The sequence below is a fragment of the Girardinichthys multiradiatus genome, chromosome 19 (assembly GCF_021462225.1).
Source record: "Girardinichthys multiradiatus isolate DD_20200921_A chromosome 19, DD_fGirMul_XY1, whole genome shotgun sequence".
Lineage (NCBI taxonomy): Eukaryota > Metazoa > Chordata > Actinopteri > Cyprinodontiformes > Goodeidae > Girardinichthys > Girardinichthys multiradiatus.
The window spans coordinates 22,200,443-22,224,701 of record NC_061811.1 but is presented as its reverse complement, the minus strand read 5'-3'; the positions used below and the strand labels follow the sequence as shown (position 1 = coordinate 22,224,701).

Sequence of the window (24,259 nt, the reverse complement as noted above, 5' to 3'; positions counted from 1 at the left end):
AACTTATAGAAGCAAGATGCTTGTTTATTGAAGATTTTTAAAATTTTGTGTGCTGCATCAGACAGATGTTATGGTGAAGTCTGGTTAGAAGATGGTGGTAATTGTCTCCAGTGTTTATAGGGTCAGAGGCAGGGTACACCTTGGACAGCCTGCCAGTCCATCACAGAGCAGCTCTAGAGGCCTGTATTGAACAGCAATGTGACGGAACAGTGAGTAAAGAGAGAAGGGAAAGACATGCAGAAAAACGGCCTGAGATTGGTAATCAAACCCAGGACAATTACCTCGGGGGAATATGTTTCACTGCACTGTAGTACGATGTTTCAGAAGGATTTATTTGACAAAAAATGTTGCTTTACTAATATTAACACACGTATAAACATGTCTTCTTGTTTTTCAGGAAATATAAACAACAGACAGGTGAAGTTTCAAGAGTTTCTGAAACAAATTTGTCTATGAAATATGATTTAATCTTGATACATTTGTGTTAAATTTGTATGAAGCCACTGAATCTTTATAGTATCAACCTTATTTTTTAGGTGTTTGTTTGCATAAAAACAAACAAACAAGGGATTAAGAGAAATAACAGGAAAATTGGAACTTGGGGAAAAATAAAAGGGATTTCAAATCTACTTATTTAGTACTCCTCTGCAGTTTTCTAAAATACGTTTTTTGTTTGTGAACGAAAACTTAACCTCTGTTAGGTCATTATTCAAAAGAATATCCTTTAAACCAGGGTTTCCCAAAGCAGTGATCGGGACCCCCCAGGGGGTTGCGACACACCCAGTGGGGGGTCTCCATTTGATTTTCAGAAACACCATGATATGACCCCTGAGGAGTATGGAGGGCCAGAAGGGACACATGTGAATGTCCCATTGAGAAAATTAGAGTACAATTAAATAATTAAATGTACCATTAAATGGATAAATATACCATTTATTTATATACCATTAAATTATGAAATGCACAATTAAATGTCCCCTTTAAAAATTAAAATAATTATATGTCATTAAAAAAATCTATTTATTTAAAAATACATTTAATTATTTCACTCTGTGTAGAGTGAAATAATTAAATGTATTTTTAAGGGGGTCGCCGGTCTCTGGCACTGTTATTTTGGGGGTCAGAGGCTGCTCTACACCCTCTTTGATAAGTATAGTCATGCTCCGCAACCCCTCCCCTGAACACCTATCTCTGTTCCCTTACGTTGACTCAGTACTGGTCAAATGTCTACACAAGAATTTACTTGAGCTCCGGTGGTGTTTACTTCCTGGACACGGAGAAGTCGAGAGGAAAATTGGAGTAGGAAACATGCGTGGGAGAGAAAAGGCTGCCGTCTTCCATTTTTAGCTGCCCCGCTGCTGTTGCTGTGATCAAGACGTTTTACTGGCCAGGGTGGGATTCAGACACATGGAGAGCTCAGGCATGCCTTTTTTTGCAGGTCGAAATAAAACGTACATACTCGAAGTGCCTTGATAATTATTCATAACCTCATCCCCTCCTGCTATTGTAGCTTAGCAACAGCTAAAAAAAGAAACTCATTGGAAGACGTAGAACTGTTGACTTTTAGTTGGTCTTCTCAGTTTCTGCTTAGCAAAACAAAGTCAGTAGTTTGCTTCAGGTTTCTGCTTATAAGTCGGTGAGTAGGAGGATGTGTTTAGATCTTGCCAAGCAGCTGATTCCCTTGAGAAACTGCAGAAACTATATCACTTTCCTTATATACAGCTCGTCCAAACCTGTTCCACCCTAACAGATATTGTCATTTGCAGAAAATTACTTCTCTTTGCATCCCTTAGGTGTAACCTGAAGTCTACCTTCCCCTGGTACAAACTGACCATTATTTGGCTGCTGATTGTGTTGCTAGGCTGTCTGTATATCTCTTTTCATAGGAGAGCGATGTTTGAGAACAAGCAAAAGGAGGGACATTTAGAAGTAAAAAAAAAATCTGGACTCTTGATTGCAAGGTATGTTACTTTCCTGCCGTCCTAAAGGAAATGACCTCACTGAGTAAATAGTTGGCAGCTGAACATGGGGCTCAAAGTCCCTAGGAACAGCCGCACTTTCCCACTTTCACTTTTCAACCTTATCTCTTTTTCCTTGCTCCTCTCAGGCTTGGTAAACACACTGCAGGTACCTCTGCTGCAGCTCCATTTCAGCGGGTTTCGACCCTGCTGCAGACCTAGTGTGTCCTGATAACTTAATGCACAGAGCTTAAGTACATATGGATGATAGGGAGGCCTAGGAGGTACTGTAATGCCCTGCTGCCCTTTTGTTTTCTTTCTTTCTTTAGCTGTTGTCGGCTTATCTTGTTCTTGTCCTTAACCACTGCTCCTTACGCTCAACATCTCCTATCACCGGGTTTCTTTCACTCTATTCTTGCTGTATATATCACATCCCCTCCATGCTTTGAACCTCTAAGTGTTTAGCTCTATCTGTGGAGAGGACGGGGTAGCCCCAGCTTTTCCTGTTCTCAGAGAGTCAACCTTAAAATCTGCTTCATGTCTGGAGTGTAGTCGACTTGCTCTCAAGTCTGAGCTTCAGAGTGCTTGCTGGAAAGAAACACTGCCTTATAAGGCACTGGGGGACCGTGGCCCCAGTCAGTTTTTTTCCTTTTCTTGAAAACAAACCAGTCTCTCTGCTGCACACCTCCTTTAGTGAGATCCTTAAGTTTTTGCATGGTCCTTTTTTTAGGTTTTGCTCCACTGCAATGGAAGACACCAAACATCAAGAAATTATGTATATTAAAGCTGCTCTCGGTACCTTGGGATTTTCCCAGTTTTTTTATAAATGTAAATGCATGAAAGATTTGTATCATGATGGGAAGTGCAGCCATTTTCATTTCTTCTGAGGAGGGTTGCAGTCTAACTTGAAGCTAATTTTTCTTAATTGTTCTTGTCAAAAGACAATTTTGTTTTTGCCTTGTTTGACATTTAACTGAGATGCTGAATCCCTACACATATGAAGCCTTCAACACGGCAGGCTGCTTTCAGATTCATTATTGCGTAGGTGTTACCCGACCACAGAGCAGAGCTTTGGTGCATCAAGCGCAAGCTGTCTTGCATGCTGCTCCCAAGTTAAAACCATTAGAACCTGGCTAAGCACTTTCCAAGGATACCTTGGCATGCCCAGGCAACGAGAACACCATGCACACAGCATCTAAAAATGAATCATACAAACAAGACTGTTACATTGTTCTCTACACAGTCTGTAGATTACATGGAAGTAGGGTTGCATATTGTGTGGAAAATGTGTGTCATGTTATAATGTTAGTGAAAGTTGCGATAAATGACATGCAATAAATAATCAAATACCTAAGTGTTGATTTATTTCTGCTTTGTATTCTTTGCAAACATACCAAGCATTCAGCTTCTTAATGACTACCACCTTTCAACCGTTTAACTTTCTAAAAGATTTTTTAGCAGCATTAAATGAAAGTCACCAAATAGACTCATACCACTGAGAGCTTGAATGCATGGTATGCATGCAGTCCAGGCTGTTCTTTGAGAGATTTATATTTCTATTGCATAGTTTTTTGGGTTTTTTTAAAGAATTTTTTCGGCACTAGAGGCCTTTATTTTTGATAGTAGGCAGACAGGAAGGAGGTGCAAAGAGAGGGGGAGACATTCGGCAAAGGTCGCCGGGTCCGGGACTCGAACCCAGGACGTCCGCTTCAAGGACTATAGCCTCTATATGTGGTCGCGTGCTAACCCCTACACCACCAGCGCCGTGCCCTATTGCATAGTTTGTCAGTTTTGTTTATGAGCAAATATGATATCTGGACGTTTCTTGGACGGCCTACCAGGTACACACCACATTCAGACTACACACTCAGTACTCCTTCAGTCTCCCAGCAACCAGCACAGCCACGGCTAGGTCCACTTTTGGATTAGTTTGCTCTTCACCCCAGCTTGTGGAGAAGGGGGCTAATGTCGTTCCCTGTCTGCAAAATGCCTTAAAGCCTCACAGAATATATATGTTTTTTATTGTTTGATGTCAGTTTTATCTGCTGCTACCTACCGTTGTCACCATTGGTAGTGCTAAAAAGAGTGCTGCTGCGGGTGCATCTAATAGCTTTGGGCATTTTTGTCTTTACAGCTGTCCATTCTCACAACTCCCCTTTAACTCTTTGTAGTCCCCTGCATTTTGTAAAAAATAAAATACAACACTGGCTTTAACATGTGAAACGGGGAAATTGTGATTTCAAAACATGAATTGGGATGTGGCCTGAAACTGGTATTATGGGGTCTTATAAACAAAAAAGTCTTGGAAATGTTTGTCCTGCAGATATCGGTTTTAGACGGTTACGATTTCTCTTTACATACATACATTACATTATGAGAAGGTATAGGAACATCTTTTAAAGTACTTTCTTCTAGATCTCATGTTGAGAGCGGCATTTAAGTATTCATCTTCGGAGCAAAGGAGACGTCCCCCCTTAAGTCTGAAGGCTCCATTACTTTTAAATGTTTAAAGGTTATTTTAAATGTTGTCCCTTGTGTGATATTTTAAAGTGTCAATTGATATTTTAGTATTTCATATTAGTCATTGGCACAATCAGCATTAACTGTAAACATCATTCTCTCCATTGCATTGAGAATGTAGCTTCTTTTCATCTCTGTGATTTCCAAAAGGCTCCTATCACCTTTCAAATCCAGCCTGTTCTATGACGGACCAAAGCTGGAAGCTCAGAATGATAAAACCGCAACTTTCTTTTATTCTATTCATCCTTCACGTCATAAAAAATAGTTTATTTTTCTTATGATAAAGAAGAAATAACTTATATTCTTAGTGCTTTAACAGCAAAGGAGAATACAATCTCCAATTTATCGGCCTTTTTTTGCAAATAGAACAAGAAAAAAGTAAACAAATACTTATAATATAACTAATAATACTATTAATTCTAAAAATACATAATTATAACCAATTAGATATACATTAACACACACATACCACATATAAATGTCGGCATTTACTAGATCAAAAAAGTTTAAAAAGGCTGCCATGCATCAAAATAATTATTAGTGTGTTGAATCTTTTCAAGTTGAAAGAGACTTATTACCTCCTTCACCCACTATCCATATAAAGGTGGGTGTGACTTTTTCCATTTAAATAATGTCATTCTTCTTGCTTTAAACAGTACAAAATGCTGCTATGTTGCTTTGAAGCTTTTTCGGGTGGATATTCTTTGGAGTCACTCTTAAAAAAATTAAAGTGGAAAACACACTACAGGCTGATCCAACTTTGATGTAATGTCCTTAAAACAAGTCAAAATGAGGTTCAGTATTGTGTGTGGCCTCCACGTGCCTGTATGACCTCCGTACAACACCTAGTCATGCTCCTGATGAGACGGTGGATGGCCTCCTGAGGGATCTCCTCCCAGACCTGGACTAAAGCATCCGCCAACTCCTGGACAGTCTGTGGTGCAACGTGACGTTGGTGGATGGAGCGAGACATGATGTCCCAGATGTGCTCAATCGGATTCAGGTCTGGGGAACGGGCGGGCCAGTCCATAGCTTCAATGTCTTCATCTTGCAGGAACTGCTGATACACTCCAGCCACATGAGGTCTAGCATTGTCCTGCATTAGGAGGAACCCAGGGCCAACAGCACCAGCATATGGTCTCACAAGGGGTCTGAGGATCTCATCTCGGTACCTAATGGCAGTCACGCTACCTCTGGCGAGCACATGGAGAGCCGTGCGGCCCTCCAAAGAAATGCCACCCCACACCATTACTGACCCACTGCCAAACCGGTCATACTGAAGGATGTTGCAGGCAGCAGATCGCTCTCCACGGTGTCTCCAGACTCTGTCACATCTGTCACATGTGCTCAGTGTGAACATGCTTTCATCTGTGAAGAGCACAGGGTGCCAGTGGTGAATTTGCCAATCCTGGTGTTCTCTGGCTAATGCCAAGCGTCCTGCACGGTGTTGGGCTGTGAGCACAACCCCCATTTGTGGATTTCGGGCCCTCATGCCATCCTCATGGAGTCGGTTTCTAACCGTTTGTGCAGACACATGCGCATTTGTGGCCTGGTGGAGGTCATTTTGCAGGGCTCTGGCAGAGCTCCTCCTGTGATCTGTGGTCCCCACCTGCAGAACCACTCCTTTATTGAGTGTGTCTTGCTAATCGCCAAAGATTCCTATGGAGCTAAATTGGGGCCGTAAAGTTTGTTCAAACTAAAAAAATTTTAACCTGAAAAATAAAGGTTTGTTCAAAAGAAAAACATTTGAACCTGAAAAATTATTTTGAACATCCCCCCAAAAAATTTGAAAACTGGAAAAAAACGTTTTGCACCTGAAAAAAAAAACTGCTGTGAAACTGGAAAAAATAAGTTCAAAACTACTTTTCAGATTCAAGTTTTGTTTTCGAACTTGAAGATATTTTTTTCGGCTTCAAACTTTTGGCCCTGTTTTGGCGTGGGGGGCGGGGCCTCAGATAACGGGGATGTGGAATCAGGACTGACAGCTCAACACAGCGGCTGAACAACATATTCCCAGCTGTTGCATTCAGGGACCGTGGGAACTGGGATTATCTGTAATACATCATCGATATTCTATATATATGTGAATGTTTACGTGAATACACGACGCGCATCTCAGAGGAGAAAATATGATCTTGACAGATTTGCACAGCATTTTAAGTCCGTGTTGGAGATTTACCATGCTCACAACATCTAGCAAAAGAACCACTAGACTAAGCGGCAGTATGAAACCAGATGCAAAACGAGCCGGTATTTTCACAGCCAGGAGCATGCTGGCATACGGGTCAACCGGGGAAATCTCCGGTGGACCGCTGGTTTAGTGGGACGGTGATTCACTTCACCACCCTTTTATATTTATATATATATATATATATATATATATATATATATATATATATATATATATATATATATCTCCGTTTGTGTCTGGCATCCAGCAGAGAGGTGCGCAGTGCATCTCTCTGCTATGTATGTATGTTATGTATGGTATGTATGTATGGTATGGTATGTATGGTATGTTATGTATGGTATGTATGTATGGTATGTTATGTTATGTTTATATATATATTTATATGTATATGTGTGCGTGTAGAGACAAGGGTTAGTTTTTAATGGGCCGGTGGTTCACTTCAGCCCGTGAACCACCGGCCCACGAGCTGAATCACCAGCCCACCGCCCTGCACAGACGCAGGGCGAGCGCGACATCAAGTACGCAAGAGGCGACAGTTTCTGGGGCGCTGATATTTTGCTGGACCATTGTGCCCTAAACTATGCCATATCAACCTGTTAGGGACAACCTTTATTTATATGACTCATAGCTGTTTTTCCCACTTATACCATAATGATATTAAGCATAAATTGTAATGTTTCCTTTTTGTTAGAAAAGAATGCTCATCGACACACATTACAAAGATGGCCCAAGGTTTGTCTTGAATGACCTGTGGCTGGGGCACTGGGTTTGATGGTGGAGCAGGCTGTAACTGGTCTGATTAGAAAGCCACAGCACACTTAGATTAAAGATGGACACCCGCTACTACACAACCTACCAGATAGACACCACAATGGTGACACATAGTCTACTGATAATCACTGAGGGAGAGCACATCCATTGCATCGGAGTGCCAGATATAAAACTACACGTGACCTTCTATCGAGGCTCTTCGTCATCCTTTTACAAACTGCGACGGGCCTCAGCGCTGATCTCTGTAATCACTACTCTGCCTAATTTAGATTAAAGGAGCTGAAAGTTAGAAACTGTTTGAGAGTCGTTCTTTTAAGAGTCAGTGTTAGATAGTCTGATCGCCTCTGGGAGCCAAGGACTGGAGAGACTCCCGAGAAGTCTGACCGCCAACAGGGTGCGATAGCTCAGACAAAACTCTCCTCTGCTCCAGTCAGGCAGATCAGCTCTGCTGCACGCTGGCGAACAGCTGATCTGTAACACATGAACATGCACTGCAGGGCGGCCAGCTGAGCTGACAATGAAGAGCGGAGATCAGAAAAAAAGCCCAGGCTTAATTATGCAAGGATATTCTGAAAATACTGGCTCGTTTTGCATGTGGTTTCATACCGTCGCTTAGTCTGGCGGTTCTTTTGCTTTATGTTGAGAGCATGGGAAATCTCCAACACAAACTTAAAATGCTGTGCAAATGTGTCAAGATCATATTTTCTCCTCCGAGATGCGTAAGATGCTTCTATCGGTGAGGCAGGTTATCATTCAAAACCAATCACATATATATAGAATATCGATGATGTATTACAGATAATTCCAGCTCCCATGGTCCCTGAATGCAACAGCTGGGAATATGTTGTTCAGCCGCTGTGTTGAGCTGTCAGTCCTGATTCCGCACCCCCGTGATCTGAGGCCCCGCCCCCCACACCAAAACAGGGCCAAAAGTTTGAAGCCGGAAAAAAAATCTACAATTTGGAAAAGAAAACTTGAATCTGAAAAGTAGATTTGAACTTATTTTATTCAGATGCAAAACTTTTTTTTTCCAGTTTTCACATTTTTTTGGGAGAGGTTCAAAATAATTTTTCAGGTTCAAATTGTTTTTGCTTGAACAAACTTTTATTTTTCAGGTTCAAATTGTTTTCGTTTGAACAAACTTTTATTTTTCAGGTTCAAGTTTTTTTCGTTTGAACAAACTTTATGGCCCCAATTTAGCTCCAACGTTTTCCCCCTGTTGTCTTTTCCATTTGCACAACAGCATGTGAAATTCATTGTCAATCAGTGTTGCTTCCTAAGTGCACAGTTTGATTTACTTGGAGTTATATTGTGTTGTTTAAGTGTTCCTTTTATTTTTTTGAGCAGTGTATAATTTCAGTCAATCATATTTTGCCACAATTCTTCTGAAATGTGTTCACCTACATCTCTCTGCCATTTGTTCTTCAGTGACTCCAAATGTTTTCAGCTCATGTGTTTAACATTTCATACATTGTACCTGCAGCACATTTCCCTTCTGGTTTACATACAGTACAGACCAGAAGTTTGGACACATCTTCTCATTCAAAGAGTTTTCTTTATTTTCATGACTATGAATATTGTAGCTTCACACTGAAGGCATCAAAACTATAAATTAACACATGTGGAATTATATACTGAACAAAAAAGTGTGAAACAACTGAAAATATGTCTTATATTCTAGGTTCTTCAAAGTAGCCACCTTTTGCTTTGATTACTGCTCCGCACACTCTTGGCATTCTGTTGATGAGCTTCAAGAGGTCGTCACCTGAAATGGTTTTCCAACAGTCTTGAAGGAGTTCCCAGAGATGCTTAGCACTTGTTGGCCCTTTTGCCTTCACTCTGCGGTCCAGCTCACCCCAAACCATCTCGATTGGGTTCAGGTCCGGTGACTGTGGAGGCCAGGTCCTCTGGCGCAGCACCCCATCACTCTCCTTCTTGGTCAAATAGCCCTTACACAGCCTGGAGGTGTTTGGGGTCATTGTCCTGTTGAAAAATAAATGATGGTCCAACTAAACGCAAACCGGATGGAATAGCAAGATGCTGTGGTAGCAATGCTGGTTCAGTATGCCTTCAATTTTGAATAAATCCCCAACAGTGTCACCAGCAAAGCACCCCCACACCATCACACCTCCTCCTCCATGCTTCACGGTGGGAACCAGGCATGTAGAGTCCATCCGTTCACCTATTCTGCGCCGCACAAAGAAACGGTGGTTGGAACCAAAGATCTCAAACTTGGACTCATCAGACCAAAGCACAGATTTCCACTGGTCTAATGTCCATTCCTTGTGTTCTTTAGCCCAAACAAGTCTCTTCTGCTTGTTGCCTGTCCTCAGTAGTGGTTTCCTAGCAGCTATTTTACCATGAAGGCCTGATTCACACAGTCTCCTCTTAACAGTTGTTCTAGAGATGTGTCTGCTGCTAGAACTCTGTGTGGCATTGACCTGTTCTCTAATCTGAGCTGCTGTTAACCTGCGATTTCTGAGGCCGGTGACTCGGATGAACTTATCATCCGCAGCAGAGGTGACTCTTGGTCTTCCTTTCCTGGGGCGGTTCTCATGTGAGCCAGTTTCTTTGTAGCGCTTGATGGTTTTTGCAACTGCACTTGGGGACACTTTCAAAGTTTTCCCAATTGTTCAGACTGACTGACCTTCATTTCTTAAAGTAAAGATGGCCATTCGTTTTTCTTTACTTAGCTGCTATTTTCTTGCCATAATACAAATTCTAACAGTTAATTCAGTAGGACTATCAGTTGTGTACTGTATCCACCTGCTGCCCAACACAACTGATGGTCCCAACCCTATTTATAAGGCTTGAAATCCTGCTTCTTAAACCTGACAGGGCACACCTGTGTAGTGAAAACCATTTCAGGTGACTACCTCTTGAAGCTCATCAACAGAATGCCAAGAGTGTGTGGAGCAGTAATCAAAGCAAAAGGTGGCTACTTTGAAGAACCTAGAAAATAAGACATATTTTCAGTTTTTTCACACTTTTCTGTTCAGTATATAATTCCACATGTGTTAATTCATAGTTTTGATGCCTTCAGTGTGAAGCTACAATATTCATAGTCATGAAAATAAAGAAAACTCTTTGAATGAGAAGGTGTGTCCTAACTTTTGGTCTGTACTGTATGAAAATGTCATCTAGAAGGCATACAGATGGACATGAAGGAAAACAATCAATATGACATGAAATAGTGTCTGAGCTGCAGGCATCTAAAATAATGTGTCTTAGGAACATTATATGTTAGCACTAACTGTTCAGAAGTACTAAATACAGTCTCACAAATGGATTTTGCTTCATAATTTAACCACATGTTTAAATGCTTCATCTGAAATAGATGAAGTGAACATACAATGTTTTTGAGGTGGTGCAACCAATGGTAATGAAGAAAGTGAACAATGACGTCTAATTGGGTACCATATTTACAAATAACTGTTGGTTAGCAGGACATGGCAGCTTTAGACCCAGATGTTGTAGTGATTTTTAGTTTGCATGGCAAGGTGAAGAGCTCCGGGTGTCAGTTTGGATTGAGGAAGTACAAGGCTTCGCTGCAGATGGTTCATTATGTTTGTTTCTCAAACTGGATGTCATCCCAAAACTCAAAAGAGCATTTAATACTTCGCAGAACTTTTTAGCAAATATATCATTAGACGGGGAGTGTATAAGCATCTAAAACTTCATTCTTTAAACTTTGTGTCAGAAGTTCAGCGGGAGCCTTAAACGCATCATACTCCATTGGCTCCGCCTCCTTCTTAAACTAAATATTTTCTTTTTAAATGGCTGCCTATATCTTGTGCTTCCCCATGTACATTTTTTACACACCTCAGTCAAACTAACTCTATCTTCTTCCTGCAGTAGTAACTTTCACACTGAAGGGTGTTCACTGCCAATTTGGTTTATTTTAATTTGTGTAAAAATTCAACATAATTTTTATTAAAACAATATTTTCTGCAGGACGTCTCTATATTATATCTATTAAAAGCTGGATTAGAAAATGACTTCTGTCATTAGCAATAACTGATTGCATTTTTCTCCATCACTGGATTTCTTCTGGAGAGTTCTCACCTTCTGCTTTGATACCATCTTGAGTTAGGGAAGAGTCTTATTTTTAGTTTAAAATGGGAAAGAGGAGAGCAGCAGAGAACAGAAGGCTCCCACGCATTAGCACCACTTTATCCATCTGGCCTCTGTTTTACCTCTCCATCACAACCTCCTACTCACATTTATGTACTGATTCAGGGACTTTTGCATTCGTTTTCACAAGCAAACGCATTATTCTGTTGATCTTGGCGACAAAAAGCTGCATTGTGTGTAGCCAGCAGCAGCATTCGAACAATACAATGCATTACCAAACAGCTTGGGATTGTCAGTGAGTTCATACAGCTCTCGTTTCCTTTAACGGACCCAAACAAGAATGTTTATGTGAGCTCTGTCGAGCTCAGTGTTGCACTGTTGAATCTGGCAGTCATAATTCAAATAGTCTGGGGCAATACTAACATTTATATAAACATTTAGCCACGGTCATGCCTAATGATTGAAACTGAAACCAATCTCAGTTTGATCATTCTATTAATCTGAGTGGTTTCTATTTTAAAACAATTTTCTGGCTTGAATATTGTCACAAAACGGCAAAAATTATATTATCTGAAAGCTTTGAGATTTATCTGACAACTTAATCACATTATTTCCATTGGCTGGAAACATTCTGCAGAATTTGTCATTTGAATTGTGGGAATATGTTTTTGATGATTATTTATTTAATTTAGTTGATGATGGGGATGAATCTCTGCATGCAAAAGCTTTTGTGGTGAAAAAAGTAATTCTGTTGCTTTGGTTTTTGTGATTAGTTCAGTTTTTTTGTATTGTCCTGAATCATAGACTCCTTTCCTAATATAAAAAACATCACTTCATGATAGTACAGTCACATCATCAGCCAAGAAGCCATAAAAAAAAAAAGAGGCCTGCCTGCTGAAATCCTGTTATCAGGCTTTTTAGCAAACTGACTACTATAAAAGAGGGACAGATATGCTTGACGTCATTATTGTCCACTTGTGTTAGCAGTGGTTACCTCCAAAATAAAGCAAGCAGCAATCAACATTTTGTATCAAAATGGCCCTAAATGTGTGCTAAGAAAACTGCAGCTGAAAGAAAGGTTTGCTTGCTCTTCAAGAAGTCCAGAGAGATGCATTCAGTTGCAGTATTGGAGACTTGAGGGTGCCAAGATTGGTCTCCAGGACCATGTCTCTCTGAGGAGTGCACTGCAAAATAACGTTGCCACCCGTGCAGAGCTTGCTTTATATTGGCAGCAGGTGCTTCTAAGAGCATTGACGTGAAGACCCTTTCACACCAACCTTCGGAGAAGAATGTCTGCAAAGAAGTCTCTCCTGTCCAAGACGAACATCAGTGGCTGACTGAAGTTCTTCGGGAAGTACAAAGACCTTTGGGACATTTTGTAAATCATTTAAGAGAAGAAAGATGAGTTACCACGATTCCTATATGGTGCCAACAGTTATGCAGCCAGACACAATCTATGTGTGGGCGTTGCTTCTCATCCAATGGAGTGGGCTTCCCCCCACTTCCATGAGCAAAGGGTGGGATCAAGGTCAACGTCTTCCAGCAATCCAGGAGCGGTTTGGTAATGATCACTGTATTTTTCAGTTCAATAGAGCACCGCGACCTAAAGCAAAAGTGATACCAAAGTGGCTCAAAGATCAGAAGATTATCGATTTTAGGTAAATGTCCAGGGAAATCATCAGATCTTAAGTGTATTTAGAATCCATGGTCAGTTCTGGAAAAGCAGGTGGATAAACAAAAGCAAACAAACTGTGATCAACTCCAAGCAGAGGACTGTTCACCATGTCTAGTATTTTAGATGGTAATACAGAAGTTATGAAGAAGAAAGATCAACACTGAAAATATTTAGTCCTCACTTAAGTTTGATGTATTTAAATTTAGCACAAATAAAAAAAAAAATCATGTCGGTTCCTGCTGCTGGTATCCCATCCTCTGGACTTGATCTCACCCACACATTTCAGGTTGCATAATGTATTGTTAGCATAGAGAAGATCTGGTTAGTGTAAGCAGTTTGGGCATGCCGCAGATGCTTGCATGTTGTCTCCTTGCTGTTTTTATGGCACCTTTCTCAGTATGCTTCATTATAAAACATGGGTGCCAAAAAGCGTGAAGGGCACAGGAGCATGGGACAGAAATCTGTCAGAGGCATTAATAAGACATGCTCTTGTTATTCCCCATGGAGACATTAACTGTGCTATTTGCAAGCCTCTCTGGGTCTCTGTCGGAGAGTTCATTGGCCCTGCTTGGCACGGTCCCCTGGCTCTGCCCGTCTCTGCCGTTTATCTGCATGACTATTTTTAAGATTGCTGGAATTTAATCAAAACATTAACTTTCTCCTCGATCCTTTTAAAGCCCAGAGCAGGGCCGCTTGTTGCCCGTTCCGCATGCCTGCCGATGAGACTGGTACAGGGATGGTGGGACGCAAAACGGCTGTGATCTGCGGCTGACTGTGACTGGTTGGGATGTTTTTTCTCTGTGCATCTTTTAGCTTTAACAACATTGCATTCCTGCCTAGGAAATCCACATAGTTTTTTATAGCGTTGTGAAGAGTGGAAGCAGGCAGTGTTAACAGCAGATTTGGTCAAAAATAAGAATAGAACAGTCCTGCTTGCCTCTTCCTTGGACTGTTTTTCTTGTTTTTGAGCTGCTAAGCAACAGGCCATAAGCAACTAGCTGGATGACAATATAACAAAAGATAAACACCCATTTGAAAGATACATACCCACTTACTCTGATATATACTCCTCTTTTAGCTCAGGGAGATACTAATCGCCGGGTTTTCAACATGCCTTCCTTGAGATTTGTGACACTGTGCTGAAGAGCTTGTTGTGGAGGTTTTAATTACTTGTATCAACAGTAATTTGTTTAAGACCTTGTGCTCTGGATAAGTAGATCACTTCCTGTCGGTATTATTTCACAATTAATAAAAACAAATACAATGAAAATTTGCATGGGGTAACAGGTTCAGGAGGAAAACCCAGGTGTCACTTTCCCCAGCGACACTTTCTAGTTCTTTCTGGGGGGATCCAAGGGTTTACATCCATAGTTTCTCCAGCTGTTTCTGCGTCTCCTCTCAGTGGGACATCCCTGAAAGACCTCTAAAGGAGACATTCAGGAGGACTCCTGACCATATGCAGGGACCAGCTCAACAGACTCCTATCAATTCAGAGGAGCATCACCTCTACTACGATCTCCCTCTAGATCACTGAGCCCTTCACCCTCTCCCTAAGGCAAAGGCCAGCCACCCTATGGAAGCTGTTCATTTCAGCTGCTTGATCCATGGTCTCCTTGTTTGGGTAATGACTTCATAGGGTTGTAACGTAGCCGTACCTGTAAATCAGGAGCTTTGCTTTTTGTTTAATTTCTTTCTTTATCTCAATAGACTGAATGGTTATTCTTTATTGTTAGAAACTCGTCTCATTCTCTAGACCCTAATATCATGAAACCTCATCTTCTGAGCTGACTGTATAGTTGCAACCTTGATTCCAAATTCTCATGCTCAACGACTTGCAGTGCATTATCTTTGTACTTAGAAGTCGAATTTCAGAGTTCCCAGTTGGAAAACTGTGCTGTTTTGGCTTTCTTTTTTCAAATATACACTTTGCCCTTGAAAGGCACATTCTTGAATTTGGTCAGTTTAACCACCCATGTTTTTTTTGTTTTTACTTTGACCTCCAGCTGATTCTTAACATGAGTGGAATAAGTCCAGATGCTGTCAGGGAGATTTATTAACGTTTAAATTGTTGAATCAGCTACACTCTTCCCCAGACACTAGCCAGTTATTTAAAATTTATAAATAGTAATTTTGACTGAGAAGTTCCCTGGAGTCTTTTCTAGTAATGTAAATCAGAAGAGCTGTGTGCAGTCATTTTCATGGGTTCCTACAGCAGATTAATTACTACTGCTGACATCTTTGTTAATGCTGATGTGTTACAAAACATATTTACAACGTTTGATCATCTGTACAATTTAGAATTGAGAACATTGCTTTTAAATTTGAATTTAGTCATTTTATTATTTGTACCGATGCGTTTGACAAATAAAGCCTGTAGAACTGCTTCATGCGAAACGCCTCTTATTATTTGGGCAGATGCTCTGTTACAATGCTGGCAGCCCAGGAAATCCAAGAGGTTAGAAACAAGTTAAACAGAAAAACGAGACCATTTTGAAGATCATAAAGATCTGTGTTAAAGTCACCTTACATTAACTGATGGGCAGCTATTGGTGGAGGACTAGCCATTTTGTTTTCCCTCAGCATTTACTGACAACCGTAAAATCTCGTCCCATTAATCATTCTTGTTTAATCCCGACGGTGAGGGGTCCACTGACCACTAAACATCCAGTGGTTAAATATAAATTGCACATCACGCAAATATAAAGGCGGCAGGCAGGGTTTATGTTTGTTTATTTAAAACAAGGTTAGTCGTGAACGTCGAAGCAATGCACTTTAAAAGCCTGCTGTCAATGATTTATTTTGTTCTAAACAGCAGATGTTTGATGTCTAAAGAACGCAGACATATTACTACTGAGATCTCAACTAACTGGTAGCCGTTGGTCAGGCTGAGCCAACAATGGGCACATTCCAGTACTCAGGATGACTCCCAGTCACAGGTTAAAGTTCATACAATCAAATAAAACTCATCAGCAACATGCTGATATATTTATCTTCATTTTTACTTGTTATACGTAGCAAATAATATTAGTCAACTTTTGTTGAACATTTTGTACATCAGATTGTTACTGAACTCAAAGAGATGAAGAATGTCAAAGAACAGAAAATTTGGAAAAGGAGGATTTTTCAGTGTTTCGGTCTTGATGTGTTCAGTGAGCACAGTATCCAAGCTGCTGTTTGTCACCACTCAGCTGATCAAGGGGAAGTTTGCCAGATTTGAATACCTTCCTCGTGAGCTAACTGTCATTAATAAGTACATTTATGTGCGAGGCTGTATATCCCACAAATGTAGTTTCAAGCTTATTATATTTTTGACATTTTCTCCCGAAGAAAAACCTGATTGTCATTTTACATCACAACTGCCGGCATTTTACCAGGACTCTCTGGAGCATTGAGAGCCACTTCATCTGTGGCTATTTATGTTGGTAAGCAGGTCCAAATTATACACTCATAATACAGTTTTTTACCCTTTTAGCTGCAGCTGAATTCTGCCGCTTCAGAGGAAATGACTTGCAGGCAGAGATCAGCTTCATGACACAGTTAAATTATCTGCGGGCCCTGGGGTGGGGTGGATCATTTCCTGTATTGCCCGCGCTCATTGGGAGATCCTCGCGCATGCATGTGTGTGTACGCTGATGCTTGGTAACTCCTCTCCACCCCCTGTGGTGTAGCTGTGTGTATTTTTTGTCCTTAAATAGTAGTTTTGTGTGAGGTAAGTCCTTTAATGGGGAAGTGATGCTGAGATGAGGAAACTGAGCGCGCAGCTTAGTTTACCGCTGACAAACTTCAGCCGAGCAGAGAACGATGGAGAGAGCAGGAAGAGTGAGATAAGACAGAGAGAGAAAGATGAGAAAACCATATCAAAGGAAGTAAGATTTAAAGAGGGTTGTACCACAAAGCCAAAGCATTTAGAGGACAGGGTCAGATTTGGTACAGTTTCACTCAATGCTTCAAAAAGAGCCATTAAGGAATGCACAGCTGCCAGGAGTTGATAGATGGCTTCCTTATTGTTACACAATGTAGCGATTAGAGACCAACATCATTCTTGTTTAATAGCGTCCCCATATTACCCTAGCCTTAACTGCAACAAAGTTGCAGAGCTTACTTTTGCATGAAATTGTTGCACTAAGTTACAAAAGTTTTGTGAAATAAAAATAGAGTAAATCCCAGTGATTTTTACCTGAACATTTTACAACTAGTGCAGAGCAGCTCTGGCTATGGAGAGACTCTTCTTTACTCTGCTGCTTTTCTGGTTATACACTAAAGCTGCAGCTGCCACATTGTGGAGTTCTTAGGCTGATTGTCCAGTTGCTGATGAGCACCACCTAAACGGCCTATTTAAAGGGTGTGATTAAAGATTTGAAGGTATTTATACACTTTAATAATCCTACTTTTCTGAAAAGGAAAACCAAGGATAAGCTTTCTCTCTCATGATTTTGTGAAAGAACTTCCTGCCTTATGTTTTTTTTGTTTCCTGTGTTTTTCTCTGTATTTTTTAAACTCTTTTAAAAAGCTAATTTAGGTTAGATTAAGGGAAGAACCTTGATGAACTGACAAGCAAATGAAAGCACCAAGAAAATCCGGCTTTTGTTGAAGCTACCTTTTAAACAAAAATTCACCAAAATACCACGCCTTCAATGGGGCATGTTCAAACACCATATTGTATTAATTAAATCACTGGTACTAGGCCTATTGCCACTCCTGCTGCATTTACTTCAGCCCCTCTTTTTACCAGAGGTACACCACTTCTTCTCCAAAACCATTTCCCAATGTTGAAACATCTACAGAGGGGCCTTTCCCTGGATTCTGTGTCTGGGGAAGCATTTCTGTGTTGATTTGGCTGTATGTTTTAGATCATTACCCTGCTGCCAGTGAAATTTCATTTTTAGTTCTCTAGAAAATGCAGAGTCTTAGGAACAGAGACAGGCCCACAGCATCACAGATCCTACACCATACCTAAGAGTGGGCATATTCATCATTTTATGCCAGACCCACCTGGTGTGGCTTTTGCCAAGAAGCTTAATCTTAGTTCATGCATTTCTCCATTATCCATCCTTGTGTCCATTCATCCATCCTATCCTTCGTGTAATCCCATAAGAGCTTTCTATTTTTTTTTTTTGATTGGAGGTTGGTGTAGATATCGGGGGCCATGCATGAAGTAACTGGTAAATCTGTACAAGCTGTGCTGAGGGGTCTCATCTCTCTCAGATTTCATTGTTTTCAAAAGGTTATGAGAAGACGATGTGCTCATCGATCAAAGACAGACTGAAGAAAGCAGATGGAGGAATTAGTCACCTCCTCTCAGCCTTCGGTTAGATGCTTCCTCTGCTTACAGCTTCTGTTAGTGTGTGATTGAAGTTCTCAGAGAAAGGCTGCTCAATTTCATCCCGACTATCGCTGATGCTGAGCTGTTTTTGTTCAGTTCAGTGGTGAGAAAACAGAAACGACATGCTGTCAGCAGGAAGTCGCTGGTATTGGGTGGGCTCTTTTACCAAACATCTCAGTTGTTCATCAGGATGCGGTTTGCGGCAGGTGTTGTAAAGGTTCCCACACATTAAGGACAAAAAGAGCGCAGAAGTGATTGGTCATGATTTGCACTTTGCAGCATGGTGTTACTTCATGTGTTCTCGGTTATGTAACGGCTCAGCTGCTAATGTTTCTGTCGGGAATGATGAATCACCAGGGTTTTAATAAAAACTGACAGGAGGAAAATTGAGAGAAAACTCAGTGTTAACTGTTTCATTTCTGCATTTTCATTATATTTCTTTGCTTGTTGCTTATAGCTGCTGTCCTGACGGTCTGATTGTTGCCAATATGTTTTTTAGGACTCAATAAATGCACTGGTCTTGGACTTGGACTACCCGGCACTACGCAAGAACAAAAACATTGAAACCTTCTTGAATAGATGTGAGTAGCTTTTACATTTGTCTGATGGAAACCTCCAACAAAACTTCACAAATTCAAGACTTCTGTGAACTTTCAATTCAGATGAGAACGTTATCGGGGAGCTTCGAGATCTTCAGATGAAGTCTGAAGACTTTGAAAAAGTTAAGATCATTGGTCGAGGGGCGTTTGGAGAAGTCCAGTTGGTGAGTATTGATCTGCTGAATACATGGACTGAAGTGTTTTATTTTACCGTTAGCTGCTCTCAGTCTAGACAGTGGTAATGACCACAACATGCCAAAAGCAAAAGTGGGGATTTGATAAGGAGTGACTGCTTGTTCAGGGTCACATGTCCGGAGGCATACCCAGACTAGAAGTGATATACTGGTGTATCTAAAAAAAAAAATTAAATATCATCGAAAAAGTTACTTTATTTCAGTAATTTGATTCAAAAATATATATTTATTACACACAGAGTTATACAAGTGTTTATTATATTGATGTTAAAAGTTGTAGCTTACAGCTATTGAAAACTCAAAATTCAGTTTGTCAGTGAATTTGAATTTTACACGAGACTAATAACTAAGATTTTTAATACAGAAATGTCAGCCTACTAAAATGTACACCGCTCAAAAAAATAAAGGGAAGACTCAAATAACACATCCTAGATCTGAATGAATGAAATGTTCTCATGAATACTTTGTTCTGTACAAAGTTGAATGTGCTGATAACAAAATCACCAATGGAAATCAAATTTATTAACCAATGGAGGCCTGGATTTGGAGTCACATACAAAATTAAAGTGGAAAAACACACTAGAGGCTGATCCAACTTTGATGTAATGTCCTTAAAACAAGTCAAAAATGAGGCTCAGTATTGTGTGTGGCCTCCACGTGCCTGTATGACCTCCCTACAACGCCTGGACATGCTCCTGATGAGACGGTGGATGGTCTCCTGAGGGATCTCCTCCCAGACCTGGACTAAAGCATCCGCCAACTCCTGGACAGTCTGTGGTGCAATGGTGGATGGAGCGAGACATGATGTCCCAGATGTGCTCAATCGGATTGGTGACGTTGCACCACAGACTGTCCAGGAGTTGGCGGACCTCATGTGGCTGGAGTACACTCCAGGAACATGAGATCTAGCATTGTCCTGCATTAGGAGGAACCCAGGGCCAACCGCACCAGCATATGGTCTCACAAGGGGTCTGAGGATCTCATCTCGGTACCTAATGGCAGTCAGGCTACCTCTGGCGAGCACATGGAGGGCCGTGCGGCCCTCCAAAGAAATGCCACCCCACACCATTACTGACCCACTGCCAAACCGGTCATGCTGAAGAATGCTGCAGGCAGCAGATCGCTCTCCACGGTGTCTCCAGACCCGTCTGTCACATGTGCTCAGTGTGAACCTGCTTTCATCTGTGAAGAGCACAGGGTGCCAGTGGTGAATTTGCCAATCCTGGTGTTCTCTGGCAAATGCCAAGCGTCCTGCACGGTGTTGGGCTTTGAGCACAACACCCATTTGTGGACGTCAGGCCCTCATACCATCCTCATGGAGTCGGTTTCTAACCGTTTGTGCAGACACATGCACATTTGTGGCCTGCTGGAGGTCATTTTGCAGGGCTCTGGCAGTGCTCCTCCTGTTTCTCCTTACACAAAGGCAGAGGTAGCGGTCCTGCTGCTGGGTTGTTGCCCTCCTACGGCCTCCTCCACGTCTCCTGATGTACTGCCCTGTCTCCTGGTAGCGCCTCCAGGCTCTGGACACTACGCTGACAGACACAGCAAACCTTCTTGCCACAGCTCGCATTGATGTGTCATCCTGGATGAGCTGCACTACCTGAGCCACTTGTGTGGGTTGTAGAGTCCGTCTCATGCTACCACGAGTGTGAAAGCACCACCAACATTCAAAAGTGACCAAAACATCAGCCAGAAAGCATAAGTACTGAGAAATGGTCTGTGGTCCCCACCTGCAGAACCACTCCTTTATTGAGTGTGTCTTGCTAATCGCCAAAGATTTCCCCTGTTGTCTTTTCCATTTGCACAACATCATGTGAAATTAATTGTCAATCAGTGTTGCTTCCTAAGTGGACAGCTTGATTTCACAGAAGTTTGATTAACTTGGAGTTATATTGTGTTGTTTAAGTGTTCCCTTAATTTTTTTGAGCAGTGTATATCCATTGACTACAATATACGTACGGTAGAGTAACGGACCTCAAGAGTAACGAACCTCAAGCAGCTTGGATTCTGGGCCTCTACATGCGTTTTCGAGACTCTGGGAACTTGATTTTGTTAAGTAATGCAAAATTTAATTTCAAAAGGATTTTGGACCACAGAGAAATGAAAATGGACTAGGAAGACAGGGATAAGGAGAATCTGCAATCTATCATCAGTCCAGTTGGCCTCTGGAGAATTTCAATATTACCGGTTCTTAGGCAGCTTTTTCAAAGTAGGCAGAGAGGAAGTAGGGTGGAGAGAGGGGAAGGACATGCAGCCACATTTGCGGGGGTTGGGACTCAAACCCATGATGTCTGCAACGTTGACTGAGGCCTCCGTATATGGGTCACGTGCTCCACCGTTACAACACGCGTTGCGCCCTAAATACGATTCTTTACCTTTGAATTGCCACATCACATCTTGATTTTAACAATTTACTCACCAGTTTTTTGTTCTTTGACTTACTGGCAAAATGTACTCATTCAAAATGGGGGAAAGGGGCCATTTTACTACTTTTTAGCTTTCAGGTTCAATTTTAACTAGATCTGTGGTCCTTAAATTGGGTTTGGCTAAACTAGCAAACACTGAATTAAAACACCCTTTTTCTCTTTTACAAATGAAAAAAACTTATTCGAGGTTCACAAACTATGCTTTAAAGAATCTCCATTCATTACAGGATTTGCCGATATGTGACGTTTAAAAGTCACAGATTTTGAAGTGGATCTGGTCTAAGTTAGTCCATATGCCAATATAGCCTCGGTACTACAGCACATTCATTGCACACATTGCTTTGTGATTTATAACGTACAGACAAGATTTCCATTCAAACAAGTCAACTAGAATATGATGTTTACAAAGTTATAAAAGCTGCAGAAAATAAATATCGAAATGTGAGTTTTTATGAAGTTTTCAAATGGCAAATGTGTAGAAACTCTAGTTTCAGGTTCTGTTTACTGTGACTGTTCAGGTCCGACACAAACCCTCACGAAAAGTGTACGCCATGAAGTTGCTGAGCAAGTTTGAGATGATCAAGCGCTCCGACTCCGCGTTCTTCTGGGAAGAGAGAGACATTATGGCCTTTGCCAACAGTCCCTGGGTTGTACAGGTGCAAAATCTTCAAAATTATTACTTCCTGATAAGGGCTCATATGTTCATGGGTTTGTTTAAAGTGATACAAGCAGTTTGTTTTGTATCTATTTGATTATCTTGCTGTTTAGTTGTGCTGTGCCTTCCAAGATGAGCACTACCTCTACATGGTGATGGAGTACATGCCAGGAGGAGATCTGGTCAACCTCACCAGCACCTACGACGTACCAGAGAAATGGGCCAAATTCTACGCGGCAGAGGTGGTGATGGCTCTGGATTCCATCCACTCCATGGGCTTCATCCATCGTGACGTAAAACCAGATAACATGCTGCTGGACAGACTCGGACACCTGAAGCTGGCCGACTTTGGCACCTGCATGAAGATGGATTCTGTGAGTCAAACAGCGCTGGCAGCATGACACCTTCTTCACTGACACCACTTTCTGTTCCTCAAACCACATAAGTCGAAGATCGGTGTAACAAATCAAGATAATTGTGCAAGAAAATAAAATTTGGTTAGTTAACATTAGTGTTTTAGTTTTGTCATGAACAATTTTTAAAAAAAGCGAGGTGCCATGCAATTATGGTTTGAATTGCAAGAATAGATGACGCACTGCATAGTTGTCTTTAGAATAACAACGTAAAATTATAAAGCTTTATTAAACCCACAGGGACAGAGAGACCTACTGATCACTGCTGTGGTCAGAACAGAGGAGGAGCATCACACCATCAGAGTCTGGAGTGATCAGCTGGACTTTTAGTGGGGCTGATATGTGGGTGATATGCTAAGCCAAATAAGGTCCACCTCTATCAACCTGTGTCTTAAACTGCATCTTGATAAAATGGGAAATCGATCAAAAGTTAATGAAAATTCAATTTCTCAAAAACTTAAAATATTACAAAAAACTCATAATTATTTTTAATAGAGAAATTTTATTCAAATTCAAAAATACTTTATTAATCCCAAAGGGAAATTAAATGTTGTTATAGCTCATATTATGAAGGTTTCTTCAAAGAGACGTTGTAGATGCTGATGACTGTGGGCAGGAAGGATCTCCTGTAGCGCTCCGTCTTACAGCAGATCTGAAGAAGCCTCTGACTGAAGACACTCTGTTGTTGTAGGACAGTCTCATGAAGAGGATGCTCAGGGTTCTCCATAATGTTCTTCATTTTATGAAGAATCCTTCTTTGTACAATGATCTCCAGAGGTTCTAGAGGAGTCCCCAGAACAGAGCCAGCCTTTTTTATCAGCTTGTTGAGCTTTTTTAAGTCCCTGGTTCTGATGCTGCTTCCCCAGCAGATGATGGTAGAAGAGATCACACTCTCCACAACAGACTTATAGAAGATATGCAGCATCTTGCTGCAAACACCAAAGGACCTAAGCTTCCTCAAGAAGTACAGTCTGCTCTGTCCCTTCTTGTAGACGGCTTCACAGTTGCATCTCCACCCCAGTCTGTTGTCCAGGTGAACACCGAGGTATTTATACTCCTCCACCACCTCCACCTCTTCTCCCATGATGGAAATAGTTTTTGACTTATTCCTGTTTCTCTTAAAATCTACAATCATCTCCGTTGTTTTAGTCACGTTCAAAATGAGATGATTGTTTCCACACCATGCCACAAAGCGGTCCACCACCTTCCTGTACTCAGCTTCTTGTCCATCTCTGATCCACCCCACGACTGCAGAATCATCCGAGTATTTCTGCAGATGACAAGAGCCTGTCTTATACTGGAAGTCTGAGGTGTACTATAAATTAGGACTTACAACATACCGCTCTGTGTTTAATCAAATTATGCAATGTGTGATTAGTATGTTGAATTCAATTATTAAAAGAAGTTAACTTTTAGATGATATTCTAATTAACTGAGATGTTCACTATGGAGGTCAGCTG

General features: G+C 41.2%; 1 protein-coding gene across 3 annotated transcripts in view; it reads left to right on the top strand.

Moving 5' to 3' along the window:
- Nucleotides 1-24,259, top strand: part of rock2a (rho-associated, coiled-coil containing protein kinase 2a) — a 53,943-nt gene that overhangs the window by 5,540 nt on the left and 24,144 nt on the right. For all 3 annotated transcript variants that reach the window (XM_047344730.1, XM_047344729.1, XM_047344732.1), the window contains 4 exons: nt 19,012-19,093; nt 19,175-19,275; nt 22,250-22,387; nt 22,500-22,760. In XM_047344730.1, coding sequence (XP_047200686.1) covers nt 19,012-19,093; nt 19,175-19,275; nt 22,250-22,387; nt 22,500-22,760 — 582 coding nt within the window. The remainder of the gene's footprint in view (nt 1-19,011; nt 19,094-19,174; nt 19,276-22,249; nt 22,388-22,499; nt 22,761-24,259) is intronic.